This window comes from Channa argus, chromosome 8, assembly GCF_033026475.1.
Source record: "Channa argus isolate prfri chromosome 8, Channa argus male v1.0, whole genome shotgun sequence".
Classification (NCBI taxonomy): domain Eukaryota; kingdom Metazoa; phylum Chordata; class Actinopteri; order Anabantiformes; family Channidae; genus Channa; species Channa argus.
The window spans coordinates 102,693-122,800 of record NC_090204.1 but is presented as its reverse complement, the minus strand read 5'-3'; the positions used below and the strand labels follow the sequence as shown (position 1 = coordinate 122,800).

Below are 20,108 nucleotides of genomic sequence, written 5' to 3'. Positions count from 1 at the left end.
TTATAATAAAACTTGAATTTATAGGGTTTAGATCCTTCTGTTAAGCAGTAATGAGATAAGATTAACTGGGATTTACTTCAAGGTTGTTCATTGATGCGTAGTGAGCAGATTGTTTTGCTTTTGGTTAATTCCTGATTTAATGGGTAAGGGTCCAATCATGTAATGAAAATAAAATTATTAAAAAAGGAAGCTTTTTTTTACCTGGGGATGCTGGTCAGGTAAGTAACCACATTAAGGAAGTCTTCCTCGGGCACGTCACTGAAACCTGAGTACTCTGGGAAGGTAATAATGGGGGCACCATCTTTTCCTCGTCCTCCTGCAGCACAAAAAAAGACAACACAAATTTTACATCTCTAACTTCAGACATAAATCCTTATCTCTAACACTATTTGAAAGTATCCCATACACAGTATATTTTGTATCGGCTGCTCTTCCCCAAAGCTATATGTTAAAAGTTTATACTTGATGTAGTCTTTTATTGTTTGGTACACATTCCCCACTGGTTCAGCTTAATTACTTATTGTAATTTTGCCACATGCAGTATAATTTTAGGTTTTTCTGCAGAACTCTCCTGCCAATATGACAGTGAGATTTCTGGGAAGTTTGAGTGTATCCCAGAAAGGCATTTAAGTGAAGGAAGAACAAATTAAGAGATAGAGGTTAGTCTTAAAACTAATTCTTTCAAACGCATAATTACACATATGTTCCCATCTAACACTTCCATAACACCACCACAAGACGGCGACCTTGAGCTATAAATCCTTTCTGTTGCCTCTTTACTAGTGTGTGCCATACATAAAGCACATGTGTGTTAGACAGCCTTGGTAGTGCAAGTTTTAGATACAGAGTGTGATGTTGTTTTATTAAATTGACTTAGACATCCCCCCAAATTTTTTTTTTAAATCACATACAGTATGAAACCATGTACTGAGGTCTGTATTTTCCACAGCAGATAATCAAACAAATCAATCTTATATGAGACAAGTTATCGTTAGTACAAATCTTTTTAATCCTTATTATTTTGGTAAATCCCCATCTTATTTAATTGCCTCAATGGGATTTTATTTTCCAATCACCTGGTTGGAAAAGGTTCTGAATCGTGTCCTTGATAATATTTGAAATCTGCTTTAATCTTAACTATTTATGAAAAATGTGAATACAAAATTATCTTTGTAAGGAGGCTATGCATTCCAACCAGTAAGCATGCTTGTTTTATCATGCACTGAGTTGATAAAAAAACATCTAGTCAGTCTAGTCTTAGTCATCACTGTAGCCAGGCTGACTAAGAGCCATGGTTCTGTTGAGCCTAGTATTTCCCTTAACTCTGAGCAGTAACGACTTCATGACTTTCTTTAAGAATAAAATTGTAGCTATTAGAGAAAGAATTCACCAGATCCTCCCCCCAAATATTACAGATAGATTTTCACGTACAACATTGCTAGAATCATCAATAAGGCCCCTATAAGGTATAAAGCAGTCTAAGAGGGTTAGACTGCTTTTTACCTGTAGATGTCGCTGTGCTAACTTCAATTATTATTTCATCTAAACCAACAACCTGTCTGCTAGACCCTGTTCCAACTAGACTGCTCAAGGAAGCTTTACCCTTAATAGTTACATTCGTATTAGATATCATTTCTTAGATATCTATTTTTAGGAACAGGATATCTACCACAGGCCTATAAGTTAGCTGTAATTAAACCACCACTTAAAAAACCCTGTCTTGACCCAGGTGTTCTAGCAATTACAGACCAATGTTGAATCTCCCCTTTATTTCTAAAATAATTGAAAAAGTAGTTGCAAAACAATTATGTGATCACCTTCATAGGAATAATTTGTATGAAGTATGAATCCTTTCAGTCAGGATTTAGAGTTCATCATAGTACAGAAACAGCACTGGTAAAAGTCACCAACAATCTTCCCATGGCATCAGATAATGGGCTCATCTCTATACTTGTTCTGTTAGTGCTACATTCGATACCATTGATCACAACATTTTATTAAAGAGACTGGAACATGAAATTGGGATTAAGGAACTGCACTAGGTTGGTTTAAATCCTATCTATCTGATAGATTTAAATTTGTTCAAGTTAATGATGAACCGTCCATGCACACAAAGGTTAGCTATGGAGTTCCACAAGGCTCTGTGTTAGGGCCAATACTTTTTACTTTATATGCTTATATGCTATGCTGATGATACCCAGCTATATCTATCTAATCAAGCTTACCTGTAGCATACCTACAAAACATAAAGGCCTGGATGTCCCATAATTTTTTACTTCTAAACTCAGACAAAACTGAAGTCATAGTATTTGGGCCCCAAAATCTAAGAGATATGATGTCCAACCATATCGTTACTCTAGATGGCATAAGTCTGGCCTCCAGTACTACTGCAAGGAACCTTGGAGTTATCTTTGACCAGGATTTGTCCTTTACCTCACATATAAAACAAATCTCTAGAACAGCCTACATTGCCAAAATTAGGAGCATCCTGTCTCAAAGTGATGCCGAAAAACTAGTCCATGCATTTGTTACCTCTAGGTTGGACTACACCAATTCCCTACTTTCAGGATGCCCCAGTAACTGCCTAAAGAGCCTGCAATTAATCCAAAATGCTGCAGCTAGAGTGCTGACTGGAACTAGCAAGAGAGATCATATTTCACCTTCACTAGCTTCTCTCCATTGGCTTCCCATTGAATTTAGAATAGAGTGTAAACCCTGCTTCTTACATATAAAGCTCTGAATGGTCAGGCTCCATCATATATAGAAGACCTCATAGCACCATATCACCCCAATAGACCAATAGACTCCTCTCCTATGGTACCAGCTCCCAGTTCTGATTCAGGAAGCAGACACCCTCTCTACTTTAAAGTGTAGGCTAAAAACCTTCCTCGTTCTTAAAGCTTATACTTAGTTATAGTTATGCTGCTATAGGCTTAGACTGCTGGGGGACCCCCTCCTCCTGTCACTCTCTCCTCTCCTCTCACTTAAAAATTGTAACTACTGTATGACATTAACTCTGTGTGTTTTCTCCCGTAGTTGTAGTCTCCTTCTCTGTCCCCCTCTCTCTGTCCCTCTCTGAAGGTGTCCCGGGGCTTTAAAGCGGTGTGTTTTCCAGTGTGCAGCAACTGGTCTTACAAACCTGCCCGATGTTTTGTTGTTGCTTTTGTTGCTCTTTTTCTTTTCTCTCTTCACTTTCCACTCACCCCAGCCTGTCTGGGCAGATGGCTGCCCACCCTGAGCTTGGTTCTCCTGGAGGTTTCTTCCATTAAAGGGAGTTTTTCCTCTCCACTGTTGCCTAGGGCTTGCTCAAGGGGGAAGTGTTGGGTTCTCTCTATACATCTTTATAGTCTTGACTTTATTCTGTAAAGTGCCTTGAGAATACTTTGTTGTGAATTGGCGCTATATAAATAAAGTTTAATTGAAAATTGAATCTAGTAAGTTGACCACAAATATATATAAAGCTGCACTGATGATTCACTTTAAAAAATCAATAGTACAAATGAATGTATAATGTGTAAGATGTAAGAAAAAAAGAAAGGACTAGTTTTCCCAGAAATAACTGTTAGTGCTAGATGTAGAAATATGCACTTTTGGCCAACACGTTGCGGTAGCAGTTTTACAACATGAGTAGAAATGCACCTGTAGTTCATTGGACAATTAAATTTCAGACTTTAACACAAAAAGCTGAGACACTGTGTAAAAGTGTTTACATGGATAAAGAATAAATCAGAATGTGTAAATGTGCAAAGGTCAGGAACAGAGACTAAAACAAAATATACTGTAAATGTATACTGTGACTGACCGGATTCAAATCAACTTTAGGACTTTCTAGAAAGAGTTGTTCCACATGAACATAAAGTGGATATGTTGTAATGAAAAAGACAAAAAATCACGGTGGTGTTAAAATTATGCCCTCTGAGAGGGCTTTTTGGAGACAGTTTTTATTTTGGCTGTTGTGAGAGACCTAAGAAATGAAAAGCATGCCTGGAAAACCAATCAGACGGTTGCCCCATCAGTAACAGCACATCTGGAAAATCTGAGGGCTGCGGTGGTAAAATGCTGGTTCTGAAATTTAAAAAAGAATGTGACTTTCCACCAGCTGGATTCTGGTGATTAAATAAGGCTTCATAACATACAAAAATAAAGCATGATAGAAACACAATTAATTTCCTGCACTGCAAACAAGTTCCAGTCATGCTAGTAGCTATGTGAGGATGTGATTAGACACATATGAGCTTTAAGTTAAATGCTCATATCACTATGCTAATGTGTTGACAGTAACAATGTAACATTGCAGTACAACCTTGCAGTGTAGTGTCAGCATGCTATCAGTTGCTAATTAGTACTTAAAGAACGGCTTAAACTGATTGAAATACCATTAGATTTTGAAGTATAAATCACAGTTCTATACAAAAAAAAAAAAAAATAGAAATCATCCTGATGATGCTCCTTGAGGATTAGCAAAGAAATCACCAACGATACCACAACATATAGCTTCAAGGTTACAGTGTATACCAAATTTCAAAACCTGCCTATCAGCACCTGGGAAGCCTGTATGCACTGTAACACACAGCATCACGGTTGTTTCTTGAATAAATGTAATAGTGTAAATACAACACTGTGTTTTATGTGGAATTTGTGTTTTGACTGTTTCTTGTCTGCTTGGTAACAGTTTCTTGGAGTCAGTACTGTTTTCTAGTGACATCAACCAGTAATCATCTCAAAATGTATTGTTTGTTTTTATTTTTTTTAAACTACGTCCAGTTTCTGTTTAAAAGAAAAGTGTCCGACTTTGTGATTGGGTCTACCACAGGTAACTTTTCTTATGCTTTGGAAAAGATTAGTCTCGTGACTATACGGTTTATTTCCAAGTTTAGTACTAAAGAAATGAGTTAGGTTGTGGTTCCTCCAGTTTACTGGAGATTGGTAAGTTGTGACTGTAATATTGTATATTGTGATAACTGTGTCTTTTCAAGATACTTTGAGGCCTTCTTTACTGATGTCAGTTTCCCAAGCACCTTATTATTATTTTCTCTCAATGTATCAATTTTGAAATGAATCCACACAAGAGCAAGAGGCAGAATATGTGACGTACTGCTGCAGGTTTGGGTACCTTTTTTAAATCTGCCTTTAGTATTCCAACTTTATGCAACTGCAATGGAAAACTGCTAAGGTACAAACTGAGATGTCTTTGTCAGATTTTCACAATTTATAGCTTCATTTATTCTATTTAATGTTGTGTTTCATGGCTTTGTTTATCACATTTTACTTTGAAAAAATGTGCTTTACTGTGAAAATTTTATCTTGTCTCAAGCTATTTAAAATACTAAAAAACTAACTGAAATATGTCCCAGCAGTTTTGAATGTTTAATGGACCACATTGTTCTTGCAATATTAACTAACTCTTTCAAACAAAGTCGGACAGCTTCTGTTACATACCTGAGAGCAACGCAAACTGGCGATGAAGCTGCTCTATGATGTCTACAGCCAGCAGGGGCCTAATCTCTTGCTGCATAATCTCATCTGTAAGGAAAGACACACTGGTCAGATATACAGTAGGCAGATACACAGGAACCTGTTCAAGAATTCCAGTAGAAGCTAACAGACATACATAGTTAGTTCTCCTGGGTGACTGGTAAATCTTCAAATCAAAGAGGTATATCTTATAATCACTAATCATACTGTAGATAATTTCAATCAGCTAGAGAAAATGATTGATTCTCCATCATCTCAAGGCTATCTCTCCACCATATATATTCCATGTGTATGGGGCCTGCCTCCATGTGGGGAGGTTTATGTGGGTAATCTTTGTCTGTGCAATAGACGCGTATGATTGTCCAAATACATTAGCCAGATACACCAAAGACACATGTCTTCATTCCAAAACACTCAACAAAGCTCTGATTAGCTCAGTTCTTCTCCAACTAAACAAACAGTGAACGTCATGCAGTGATAAAGAGATCTGAACACACTACCACCTACTGACCAGATACCAGATGTAATCCAATGCCCTACACACACAATATGGCTTTATAAGTGGCATACACACATTAGTGCTTTAAGACACACTCTTTATCCATATGTTCCAATCATGTGTCTTAAAGCACTAATGTGTGTGTGCCCCTTATAAAGCCAAATAGTGTGTGTCCATGCAAGGATGGGGAAACTCCACCTGGAGGCCTGCTGGCTGCTTAAAGGCAGCAGCACTAACCCCTCTGCTACCATGATGCCTTGGAACCTAAATATTCTTTCTCGGTCATCAAGGATATTGCACCATTTTATAACATGAGCAGCTTGTGTCTTGTTGCTGTCAGGAACAGACAGAGGAAGATAAAAAAATATACTGGATGGTATTGAGCATGGCCTTGAATCTTTCACTAAATATCACACACAGCAATTTCTAAAATGTGTATGTTAAGTATATCACACACTGCAATATGTAGATTTAAAAATGAATGTATATACTACCTTTTTGCAGAGCTTTGAGTTCCAGCTTCCTAAGTGGATTGGGTTGGTTTTAAGAAAAAGCTGGTTTAAATTGTGTGATAGTGCTTTATTCAATTGATCAAATAATAATGGATGATTTTTATTTGAGCGTGTACCCACTAAAGACTCAACTGAACCAAAACAAGTGGACATCAAAAGTGGCAATACAATGGAATAAATCAACTGAGAGATGGAACACTCTGTTATTTTTTTAACCACTCTGAAAGTGGTTAAAAAAATACATATTATTCAGAATTCATCCAGTATTGTACAGAACAGCAGGGTTTTGCAACCAGAGCTATGCACTTAAGCAGGGAGAATGTTCTGTATTGTGCGAACATCAAAGTGGAGAGGAGTGGTGCAGGCAGACATGATCGATGACCACATCCAGACTAGACAGAAAAACTCAGAAACACTATTTTTTTATATTACGATTAAGGAGGCGGGGGTCATCTGCACATATAAGCAGATGACAGGTTAGGAAGTTGAGAGACTAGCACTGATGTCAGACAATTAGTTGATGTTTGAGGCTAATACAGGCAGCTGCCAGCTAGTTAACTGTCATTTGTGTCTCTGTGTAATTTCACGATGAAAGCTGAAAAACCCTGAGGGTCGTCTTCAAAGGCCACAACATTCCACCATTTGAAAAAAAGAGAGTTCCTTATGGAACTATGGAATAGCAGGACACTCAAAGACTGCTTGAGGAAAAAAACACAAAATGGTATTATAAATTCTGAACACCTGTATTTGGACTTCTAAATATATCAACTATTTTGAGTAGCTCCAGTTATCTGGAGTAAAGTTGCATTACACAGTTCAAACCACTAGAGAGCAGGGCAAACCAACAAGGCAAAGCTGGGAACATGATTAGACCTTACTTCTTACTTCCTAACAGTACAGAAATTACTTTGAGACCATAAGTTTATTCTATAACATGTACAACTATAGAATTTAAAAGGTGTCATGGAGCAAAAACAACATTGCTCTCAAATTAAATGCAATTTATGATTAGTGCAATGTTTTTTGGGCACAGATCTTTTACTCTCTCTACACAAATAAAGGTGAGAAATGATTAAACAATGATCAAAAGGCATGAATATTGGGGGAAGCCAATACAACCATTTGGAGCAATTTGGTCGTGAAAAAGTCAACCCACTGGTGCACTGAGCAACATACACAGAACAGGTCAGCAAAGGAAAACAACAACAGATGATGAGAGAAACATTGTGAAAGCTGTGAGGAACAAATTCAATCATACAGTCAGTAACATCTCCAACAACCTTCATGAGCAGAAGTACAGAGGCCATACCACAAAATGGAAACACCTCATCAGCATCAGAATGCCTTGTTGGAATTTGTAAAACAGTACAGAGATGATCCACAAAAGCGAACCTCTACAAAAGTGATGGAAAGGCGAAAGTGTGGAGGGATGAAGGATCCTCTCATGATCCAAACAACACAAGGTCATCTGTGAAGCATGGTAGAGGTAGTGTCTGCATTGCCACTTCTGGAACAGGTTAACTGATCTTTATTGATGATATAAATCATGATGGGAGCAGCAGAATGAATTAGGAAATGAACCATTTTGTCTGCACATTTACAGATTTTTTATATATTTTTTGTCCTTTTGGCTTATCTGTGCATTCAGGGTCGCCGCAGCAGATCATTGTCTGCATGTTGATTTGGCACAGTTTTCATGCCCTTCCTGACGCAACCCTCCCCAATTTCCACAGGGCTTGGACTGGCACTGCACAGCTGGGGATGGGAAGGGCTGTTGGGGGTTGTCTTGCCCAGAGACACTTTGAAATATAGCCGGGACTGGGGATCGAACCACGGACCCTGAGATCCCGGGATGACTGTCTTACCAACTGAGCTACAGTCGACCCATCTGCACATTTACAGAAAAATGCATCAAAATTATCTAGGAGGAGCTCCATCATGCACCAAGACAATGATCCAAAAACACACTTAACTCCACAGGGTTAAGGTTTTAGACCAGACCTCAAGCCAACATGTATTCCACATGCTGAAGAGGAGACTAAAGGGAGAAAACAACCAACAACTGGTGATGGTGATGATAAAATGATTTGCAAACAAACATTAAGTTTACACAGAACTGTCTGTTCCAATGCTTTAGGTAGAGATACAATGAGTGATTTTATACAAAAACTGCAACACAATCAAATAAATGCTGAAATTCTCAACCTTCATCTCTTCTTTTATCTTCAGTGCTGTACATCTTCAGTGTAAAGCAAACAACTAAACGTGTCTTGCTGTCCCAATACTTTTGGATTAAACTGTATCTACAGTGATTCTGTAGGTTCTCCATCCACAAGGCATATGATCACACTTTTCTTTGCCATTCCAGACATGAGTCACAATTTGTGGCTTATATCATAAATTTAAGATTTTTCACTCATAGGTGACACCCTCCTTCCTCTTTCAAAAACTGCAATTGTGTCCAAATGTTTTTCAGTGGCCCAGACACAGTATAATTAGTCTATATAATTAGTATATTGCTCTAAAAATTAACATATATTGCTCAATGTATATACTTATTTCTAATAGTCGTAGCTGAGAGATGAAACATGTCAACGCAGGTTTTACAGTGTGTGTGAACATTACTGATCACATGCCAAACATTTGACACTCTTCTTTTCATCCTCTTGCTGGCTCCAACACGCACTTAGGTGTAAATGTTTAGGAGGAGCAGTAATCCCGTTAAATGACAGTAATCTCATGGTATTCAAAACCACTAAGAACAACACAGCAGCTCTGACCCGTCCAACAACAGCTGCTTCTTCATCATTATTACCATGCTCAGTTCAGGCAGTTCCAGAAGTTCAACACAAAAAACCAAAACTTTTTCTTGTTTCTACAGTTTCACACACAAACACACACACAGCTGCAGCAGAGCGATGAACTGTGTGTTGTAGTTGTTACATATGTCTGAGGTTAGTTTTTCCACTTCCAGCTGGAATGAAACAGCTCAGCTCTTACAAGTGAATACCCTATCAAAAGGAGAGAAAAAGCAGGGTGTGTGTGTGTGTCAGTGTTTGTGAAAAACACACACATGGGGAAGAGGAAAGTAGAAAGGACGGAGAAATATGGAAGGGGTTTTCCTCAACTACAATACACATAAAATCCTCTACTGTCCATCTGTGACTGAAAGCCTCCATATTGTCTGTCATCAGCCCCACACTTTCAGTTTAGCATACCCAGATCCAGAGTTCAGCCGAGTATTTACATTATTTTTCCTTGCAAAATATTTTGGGCCAAAAATGAACAGGCTAAAAGAGAAATCCTCTGCAAGAACCTCAAACCACATCTTTAAAAGGTCAAAAATTGCTGAAAGCCTGTGGCATTAAATAAATATGTATTCTAATGTCTTTGTCCAGAAACATTGGTCCACTGAGTTAGGGTCTAGCCGAGCTCTGTATTGTTTTGTGGCTATTGCCCCATGTACAACCCTCCACCTGAAGTCTGCTTTACGCTTTTCAATGGGAAGCTTGTACATCCTGAGCAAAAAACTCAGTCCAATTCGATTCTTCAAATGCTTACAAAGACCGCAAGTTTAAAACCTTTGCATAGGTTTGATAGATCGCTTTTTTTCTCTGCAGTTAAATGTAGTCAGTTCCAGGATTTTGAATGACCGAAGCTGACCTCCTCCTTCCTGCGACTCAATCATACAGAGTACGTTTTCTGCGAACACTCTGCCAAGGATTGTGGCAAGGCAGCCCAAACATCCTCCATGACTTTATTAGCCTGATTGATCGGACTCTGGTGGTCTCTCTCAGAGTGTGCATTGAATTTATTCTTGATAAGATGGCTGAATACTGGTTCGAACACTAGTGGACTGCATTGTTTAGGTCCTTATGAAGTTGTTAAAAAATAAGGGTTCCTCAAACAACCACATGCCCGGTGTGTCATTACTGGCACATGCAGTTTTAAAAACCTGCCACGCCTGCAGTACAGAGATGACCACTTCCTCAGTTTTTAGAAAGAAAAATCACTTATCATACCACAATCACCTCGCTATAATCAGCAGCAGGCGAGAATTGTCAAGCCAGCAGGACCCACAGCTGTAAAGCAGATTCTGTGCAGTATAATGTCTGAAAGAGGCGATCCTGGAGTGAATGTCAATCAGGCCTTGACCCCCTTATCACAAGCAGATAGAGAACTTCTGCCTGGACCCATTGTTTACCAGACCAGAAAAAGTCCATGATGATTCTCTGGATCTCCTCTATCAGGCCGTTTGGTGGTGTCATGGCAATGAGCCTGTGCCACAGAGTCGAAGCAACCAAGCTATCGGAAACAAGAACTCTTTGCCTATAGGACAACTGAGGTAGCAACAATTTCCATTTAGACAATTGAATGCAAACCTTCTCCCTTTTTTAATCTACCAATCCTCAGAGCCAAGAAAAACTCCCAGCACTTTCAGCCCCGTCTAACCCCACTGAAGTCCTCCAGGCAAACCAGGCACTGGCTGACCTCTCCAATGTCACACTAGCAAGGCCTAACTCTTTGCCCAATTAACATTTGCAGATGTAGCTCCCTCATAAAGGGACAGGATGTTCTCTCCTCTCTCAAAAACATTAAAATTTTATGCATAAGCAGATACAGTGAGAGAGGGACACAAACTGGAGAAGCCTGGCAATGAGACTCTGCTATTGATTGTCATACAGGCATTAGTCGACTCAGTCCTGTCCCCATCTTCCCCATGCATTTAGTTACATGTCCATAATAGTCCTATCAGGCACACAATATGTTTTGTCTGAATTTACAAATATTCCAAGGAAGTCTTTGAAGGCACGCTGGAGGTTATAAGATCACTTCCACACTGACCTCACAAACCTTGATGAAGAGGATCCGTGCAAGGCTGCAAAAGATAAATAACACCAAATAAATGACAGAATGTCCACCAAGGAGACCTATTTAGCTCCAACCAGCATCAGCACAATGCATCCACAGATATATCAGGGGCAGCTGTAGCTCTGTGGTGGAGCATTGTCCATAAACCACAGAATCATTGGTTCAACTCCTTGCCCCTTCTTGCTACATGTTGTACATAAAGAAAAATCACTAAACCCAAAGTTGCTCTTGGTTGGTCCCTTGCTAGGCAACCGCTGTCATTAATGTGTGTGTGAATACAAAACAACAAGTGCTTTGGATAACAGGGCTATGCAAGCAGAGCATTTATACTTCAATTGAATGTGTACTTGAGGGATCATTCTCTCCAGTCACTGAAAGAACCACAAAAAGGCACCAAAGAAGAACTGTCACATTCTACCCTAAGGAACTGGTGAAGTTTTTTGCAGAAAAATCAGCTTTTGCATTCTCGTGCTCAAATACTATGTTAGTGGGTTTTTATGAATCCTTTAAATTTGTTGATGCTCAACTTCCATCATTGTGATGGAATCACATCACTGCATCTCTAGAACTGCACAATAAAAAACGGCCCTCTTATCAACACCAGACTAAAGAAGATTTCACTTGGCAAAATCAGCATACAGGTGCAGCAAAAATTTTACTGTATTACGCAGTTTATTGTATTACACAGATTCAGGCGATTGGGAATGTCAAGTACATGTCAAGATTGCATAACATGCAGCGCAAGAAGCTATTTTCTGCTCAATACACCTTAAAACAGGTGATATATTTTTTTAAGAGCAGTAAGAAAATGAGAATTAAGGGAAAAAGCAAAAATGTATGTAGAATGTACATGTACTCAAGTATTGTAAATATGTCTGTGGATGTTAATGCATAATTCATTTTTTGTTGTACCAGCATAGAGATGGACAAATTGGTCCCTTCTCCACATGATACCTGGCTCAGTAGATTATTATGTGATATTATTTGCTGTTATATTGTTTAGTTTAGGCACAGAGAATAAAAAAAAGATTAAAATTTTTACATTTTTGAAAATTGTATTAAGAAAAATCATAATTTGGATGAGGCTCTGCAAAGCTAAGCTTATTGCATGGAGCTGTCAGCATGTTAGTAAATGTTTCAAAGCATTCAAAGGTGGAATGTGTCTCTTTGTATTGTTCAAAGAGTTCTTAAACTTTAACCTAAGAGAGGTTAGGTTAGGGTTAGGCACTAGTAAAATCCTTATGTCAGGCCTAAAAATCTGTACTGGATGTAGGTCACATCCAGTCTCATGAGACCTGAACTACTCAACAGCAGTCATCTCACACTGGACTAATAATATTCAGTACAGCCACTAGATGTCGCCAATGGTTAAGACTTTTTTGTAGGTTTTTTTTTCGTGACTGGTAGAAACACCAGATTTGCTCATATATTGAATGTGCCACCTCTGACAGTACAACACTGGTATAAGAGCTTTTCAAAGACCAGTACATACAGGTATAGAATTACTGTACCTGTATGTAAACACACACATTATGCAATCATTTACAAAGTCCGCACAGACGTGTATTATGGTATTAATGCACGCATGCAGTCTGTGTAAGCACTCATATACAAATATGTGTACACACACACATTGTTTTCAACACAATGACCACCATACTGTCAGGTGTGGTTTGGGAACGATTTTTTCAACAAGAGCATAAACAATCTTTCATTTCTTGGCAAGTTCTGTGTTTTCTGTGTGTCACTAATTGTACAAATGTTTTTCAAAAACAAAAAGTTTGAGCAAAGGAAGTGACTTCCACTTCCACTTATTGAAGCATGAAGTGCGGTCAGACAATAAGATCTTTTTCTTTTATCTGACATATATCTCATATAACCATGTGAAGTGTGGTTTATCTGGGGACATCAGATTCCCACAGTGTCTAACTAGATTTATTTAAAATTTTAAATATAATCAATCACGTAAAGGATTATGTTCTGATGCACCATGTTTTGGACTGAATAAGGTGCTGCATTTATGAAAAGCAATGACCTTGGATGGGGTGGAAGGGGTAGGTCACACTAGAGACTCGGGTTTAACTCAGGTGAGAGAGGATCTGTAGTTTTATCTAAAGTTCATTAACCATGTTTGCGATGTCACTTTTTTATCTGTTAACCCAGACCCCACTCTTTCTCTCACCTTTTCAGTTAGAAAACAGAGTTGGAACCACCCAAATAAATATTGTTCACAGGACGTGTAATAGTGACTATCATTACAATAACAGTGACAGCAGTGGTTTAACCCTGGACTCAAATTCCGGTCTCCTGTGGAAAAATCCCGCTCTTTGTAAGGAGGTGGCTGGATGGGTCAACAATCTTAGGTGGATTTAAATAATGTGAGAGTATTATGTTTACTAGAGCTCCAAAACTATAATACTGAGTTTTGGACATTTTTAACTTCTTCTAACGTCCTTATAGCAGCAGGCCTCCCACATATTCAGAATAGCATCTATGATAAAGCAATTACATAACAGTGGAGATTACTCTGAGTGCTGCTAAACCACAGGGCTGAAAATTATTCTATTCTGTTAAATTGTAGCTACTGTTTTTTATTCTTTCTTTTTATTCTTTTATTCTTTAGTCATTTATTTTATGTTTTATTATTAAACTAACATCTTCTCTGCACCTCTCCTTGTACACTAAAAGGGAAAGAGGAGAGCAACATTAGAAAACAAATATACACCTTCTACTGGATGATAAAGTCCAGCTTCAGAAGCTTTCCTTGGTTCCAGGCCTCTACCATAAAACAAGGAATAGAGATTCAATTACGGGATGATTTTGTCTATGCTCATTTTACAAAGGTTTGCTGTTTAAAAGTTACCTCTAATATTCTTTATTCCCATTTTCACAGTGTCTTGTGTAATTTCCATTTACTTTAAGACTGCACACTTAAGTCTCCACTGTTGTGATCTGCTCTGTTTGTCGCTGCTAATTGTAGATACTTTTGCAAAGAAAAACAGTTTTAACTGCTCAAGCCTGTGCCTTTGTGGATCCTACATTCATAAGGCCACAGATACCTGTATGAGCCTGAGTCCTTTCTTCCATGTCCTGTCATCTGGGCAACTGACAAAAATAACAATAATACCATCAGTGGAGTAAAATCCATACTACCAAATATACAAAATACCAAAAATGTGCCAAAATACTACATATAGAATTTCTTGCTTAGTCTACAATATTTTTATATATGATCCCACACACTGCAGTAATTATGTTCATAATAAAATAACTTTTAGCACCGCAGTAATAACAAACAACTTTTTGTTTACTACATTTTAGTGTTATAATAAAAAAAAATATATGTAACATGCATGGATATTTTGAAAGATAGTGGTTTAAATAGAAATTGTGTTCCTTAGTTTATTGAAAACTGTGCTACTGAGAATAAGAATTACACAAAACATAGAACAAATTAAAACATGTTTCTGGGAGACTGTGTGGTATCCTAAGAGTCCAATCTTGGTCCCACCCATTTTCCCTAAAGATACATCCTTGATAAATATGGCATTTCTTTTCAGTGTTTTGCAGATCACACACACACACACACACACACACACACACACACACACACACACACTCTTTATTGGCCTGTTTGGAGGGCATTGAAGCAGGGACATCATTGATTTATTTTATTTTTACTTAAACTATAAGAAAGCCTACACCTTCCAAGGGACCATGACCAGATGCCCTTTGTTCATCTTTGCTGAAACTGTATATAAGAACTCGTAACATGTCACATGTGGAAATACTTGAACCAAATGAAGCTTAAAACATACATCCATCTATACATCTTTGCACCGATAAATACAGAGCATAGAAGAACCATAAAACTGAAGGTATATTACATGGAGGCATTTCTACTTTGTGCTGACATTTACGGACAACTAAATGAAAGAAGTTCTAGTTGCAATTGATGTCTTGTTTTCTGCTTTGCTTTGGAGTTCAATACTTATTTACTTAAAATCAATACTTAGTTGTGAGCTGTAACATTAAAAACTACTCTCTCAAAACAAATGTTATCAACACTGCAAGTTATAAAAGTCTTCTCTTTCTTCTCAGCAGGTCTGAGAGAGGTCTACTATTAGAGCAACATGTGACCAATCCACACAGACCCTGCAGGACATGAACATCTCATGACCTGCCATGGCAGGGACTACCACAATGCAGACACCACACTCTCACAGCAAGTAATTACATGCTGATATTCACCGAGTACTCATGAGACTGCTGCACACAGTAGCTGATCTGAGAGGTCAGGGGCACCACAAAGAGCTGGAAAGACAGAGTTAGAAAAAGAGAAAGGCAAACACCAAATAGACACTAAATATCCACAAGGAGACACTTGACGACCAAAAATAGATGCAAAATGACTAAAAAAAACACATTTGTCAACACTTTGTGTCTCGCTCTGACATAGAAATCTTACATGCCAGGGGTGGAGATACTCACCCAGACATCCATTTTCACATAATCTGTCAATATCTACATAAATCACAAACTTTGTTTCCATATGAGACACCAAATTTAGAGACATTTCAGTCACTTGTAAAGTTAACTTGGTCCTCAATGTCACAGACACAGCCACACACCACTCCTCATAAATAACATCTATGGAGGTGGTAAACAGCGCAAGTTCCTGGAGATGGAAATAACAGACACTTAGACTTGGTCCCCTCACATTGCATGCCTCACAGAGAGTCCATCAGCCCCTGCATTATCTGCGTAGGATGAAAAGAGCACCCCTTCTCCCTCCCATCCTCACTTCTTCCTATGAAGCCACTCTAGAGAGCATACTGACCAGCTGCAGATCTGTCTGGTCTGGTGGCTGCAAAGCCTCGGACCGCAGGTCCCTGCAGAGAGTGGCAAGCACAGCAGAGAAGATCATCGAGAAGTCACTCCCCCTGATCCCAGATATTTCAGGCAAACGCCTGACCAGAAGAAGAGCTTTTGCAGCATTTGCTGCAGAACGTTTGAACTCACAATAACCCCTTACTCCACCTGGCTTGGTATCCTTGGGCTGTGAGGCACCAACCCAGTGATGGACATCAGTGAGTGTCCTTCACCCCAGTTTTTGGGATGTGTCCCATACCGCTGGATCTAGTTGGATACCCCTCATTTAAATCTTCTCAGTGGATACTCAGCTTAGTAAATTAGTGCACGAGAATAGACCCTGGTATTAACAACAGTAGTACCACTTGTAACTTCTTATGGAACACATCCTCACTCAGAAGCAGTTATTAACCATCTAGCAATGCTTTGGTTACAGCTGTTATATACACGTGGTCCCAGGTCTTTATCTAAACTAAAAAAAATTAATATAAAAAAACCCTTCCTTTCTGCTCTTTCTTGCACTTTGTTGCTTTGGATAAAAACGTCTGCTAATGACTAAATGTAAATGTTAGCATGGAACTTGTTACATGCTTCATGTCTAGACGTCTTGACGTCTGGAGTGTGCTCAAGGCAACGTAAGCCGATTCAATACTGTGACACTGTGTCACAGACCTTTGGGACTGAAATGAGGGAAATGAACAGGAAAAGATTTCCAAACTCTCCAATAACTTTCATTTTACTGTGTGAACTCCTCAGGTAATCTGCTGAGCTGTTTCCCAACTGACTCTTTACATGTTCATAGAGCTTACTGCCCAAACAAGAATGACAGTACAGTAAATGTTTGCCCTACATTACATAAAAACCATACAGCTCTGAGAGAAAGGGAGAGCAGAGGCCCAGCAGAGGCCCATCTCCAGCAAAGGCCCATTCTCCATGCTGTGGCAGTAGCTTTTGGCTGCTATGGGTCTGACTGGATTTAAAGGCTGACCTATTTAAATAAATTTTATTTGTGTGATTAAAAACAGTCTCTGGATATGTTAATATGGCCAAAAAAGAAACAACTGGACATTATTGTAATCATACCTTGAAGGTAGGTATAACTTTTACCACACACACACACACACACACAAACACACTCCTTATTGGCCTGTTTGGGGGGCATTGAAGCAGGGACATCATTGATTTATTTTATTTTTACTTAAACTATAAGAAAGCCTACACCTTCCAAGGGACCATGACCAGATGTCCTTTGTTCATCTTTGATTAAATTTTATTTGTGTGATTAAAAACAGTCTCTGGATATGTTAATATGGCCAAAAAAGAAACAACTGGACATTATTGTAATCATACCTTGAAGGTAGGTATAACTTTTACCACACACACGCACACACACACACACACACACACACACACACACTCCTTATTGGCCTGTTTGGAGGGCATTAGGTATAACTTTTACCAATGTATCATCATTCATACAATGTGGCAAACAAAAACTGTCACAAATAAAGGCTTGACTCCAACCTAAGCTTAATTCTAACCATATCCCTTAAACAAATACTTGACTAGCGACAACCCAGAATGGTCCCATAACAATCTTCCTGAAATTTGTCCACATAATGCAGACACACACATGCATTGTGCACAGCTTGTGATATTTTTGGGAGGTCATTCCTCAAAGTCCAGGGAGAGGAGGGGGAGTTTCCTATGATTTCTCAGGAAGAAGGCATTAATGCAAGGAGACAATCAGAGGATGTCCAATGACAGGATCTGCTGATAAGAGGACTCTCTCTTCCCCTGACACGCACACATACTATTCCAAAAAATATCATCACGTCATGAGACATACACTACTGAGGAATATACACTAAATGAGACAAATACTACTGAGGAACAGTCGTGGCACTGATAAAGTTGTCTTAACACCAAATACAAGAGTTGACTCACTATAGTCACAAATGATTACATTATCTCTCTGTAAGACTCGTGACAAAGCATGGGAGGTTGCCTTTGTTGCGATCACTGGAAAACCAAGCATCCTGGTGCAACAAGCTGTCCATTCTAAAATACTATATGCGTGGTTTGTCACTACACCTCTCTTACTACACTTCTTTGCAGTATAGGGCCAAAATGGTTCCTGTTGTCTCCTACAATAGCACTGGAGCTGACATTTCCCCATATTTGTGAGATCACAGTCCCATGTGGTTTGAAGCCTAAAGTAGCAGCTTTCCATTAGCACACCTGTGCTACTGTACCTACAGATCCACCAAATGTTATGTCACACACTGCTATGTCAGCTACTTGTTAAATGTTAAGACCTAACTGTGGTATGTGGTTTAAATGCAGCATTGTATTGAAATGTAACCGGTCTTATAATCTGTATAATTACTATAATTATTTTTTTTTTATTTACTTCTAAGTAATTTCAACTTATAAACCCACAGCTACATGTGGTTTGTCATTAGCCTCTTACAAGCGCCAGAAGGGTTCAATGAAAGAGCACCTCTATGTCAGCTGGTGCCTGGTGGAATTGCCTTGATGGCAGGCACCAAACTGGTGGCTATTGTAACACAGTTTTTTTGCTCCTAAGCAGTCAAGCAGTCCATACATAAATGTTTGGTTGGGTTGGTTTGTTAAATTTAGTAGTAGATCCTAGTGTGCTTATGTATATATATTTATTATAATCACAGCAAAATATGACCTGATCACGTACATTAAATCAGTCTGATATGAACAAGTTATTGTTACTTATTGAGGAAGTTGGGGGGGACATGCAGACATGAGGAAAACATGCAAATTCCACACAGGAAGGGCCCAGGCAGGTGGTGGGTTCAAACAAAGGACCTTGTTGCTGTTGAGCAACAGTGTACCTGTTCAGCTCTGTAGGTCACAATTATTTGAGTCAGTTATTTTATCATTTATGGGACAACCATAAATGTTTTCAGTATCTGTATGTATTCCAAATACTTAACTATAGCACCATTTGATCACTCCAGAGCTTTCTTTCGATCAGTAACACAACTGAGACACTGATCACTTGGTAGTATGGTATAGTTTTGCTAGGACATCTGCAAACTCATGGTAAGCCTCAAACAAGTAGGTAGATACTACACAAATGCACACATTTTCAATAGCATAGAATAATGGATGGAGGGGTGGTAAAATACTGTATACTATATACTATACTGTATTTTGCAGTATCCTGACACACCCCTAGGAAGTAATAGACCACTATCCCTCTATCTCCATGGTAGAAGTCCACAAAGTGTAAAATGTTGGTTGATAATTACTACAGTTTTTCGTTTAAGAGTGTCTTAAACCCGGGATGAATGTTCATATTTACTATATGTATTCATCAAGCCTGCTGATTGGCTCTGCTGCATAGTCACTGAAGTAGTCTCTCCATGCTTCTGATCACACATACACACCACCCACACAGACACACCTTTTGCCAAGAACAATTCCAGTGCAGCAGTTTTGGCATATGTCCCTTGAGAGAATGGTGCCTTTACCTACATTCTCTCTGCATTTCAAGTTAAGCTGATCACAGGACATTTGCATGTGCAACTAAGACTACCAGAAACAAAATAAAACAAAAAAACAACAACTTGCTTTTACACTGATAACTATGATATTATCATACTTAAGTTTGTGTTGAAACTGAGAGGGTGACTTTGAAATATAGAGAACAGAACTGTTTATGGGAAGCAGGCGCCATCTTGTGTTCTATGGTGTCTGTTTACTTATGCCTGCTGCAGACTTTTACTGTTGGTGAGTTGGACCCTGTCATGATTCTGAAAAGCATCTGTGTTTCTTCCAAAGTGGGTTAAGTAGAGGTGAGGTACCTTATCATTGCAAGTTCAACTGTACTCGAATTA

General features: G+C 38.7%; 1 protein-coding gene across 1 annotated transcript in view; it reads right to left on the bottom strand.

Moving 5' to 3' along the window:
- The window catches only part of mcf2l2 (MCF.2 cell line derived transforming sequence-like 2), a 98,446-nt gene that overhangs the window by 65,244 nt on the left and 13,094 nt on the right, over positions 1 to 20,108 (bottom strand). Inside the window, exons 2-3 of the mRNA XM_067513021.1 lie at positions 5,440 to 5,523; positions 202 to 316 (exon numbers count right to left, since the gene is read on the bottom strand). Coding sequence (XP_067369122.1) covers positions 202 to 316; positions 5,440 to 5,523 — 199 coding nt within the window. The remainder of the gene's footprint in view (positions 1 to 201; positions 317 to 5,439; positions 5,524 to 20,108) is intronic.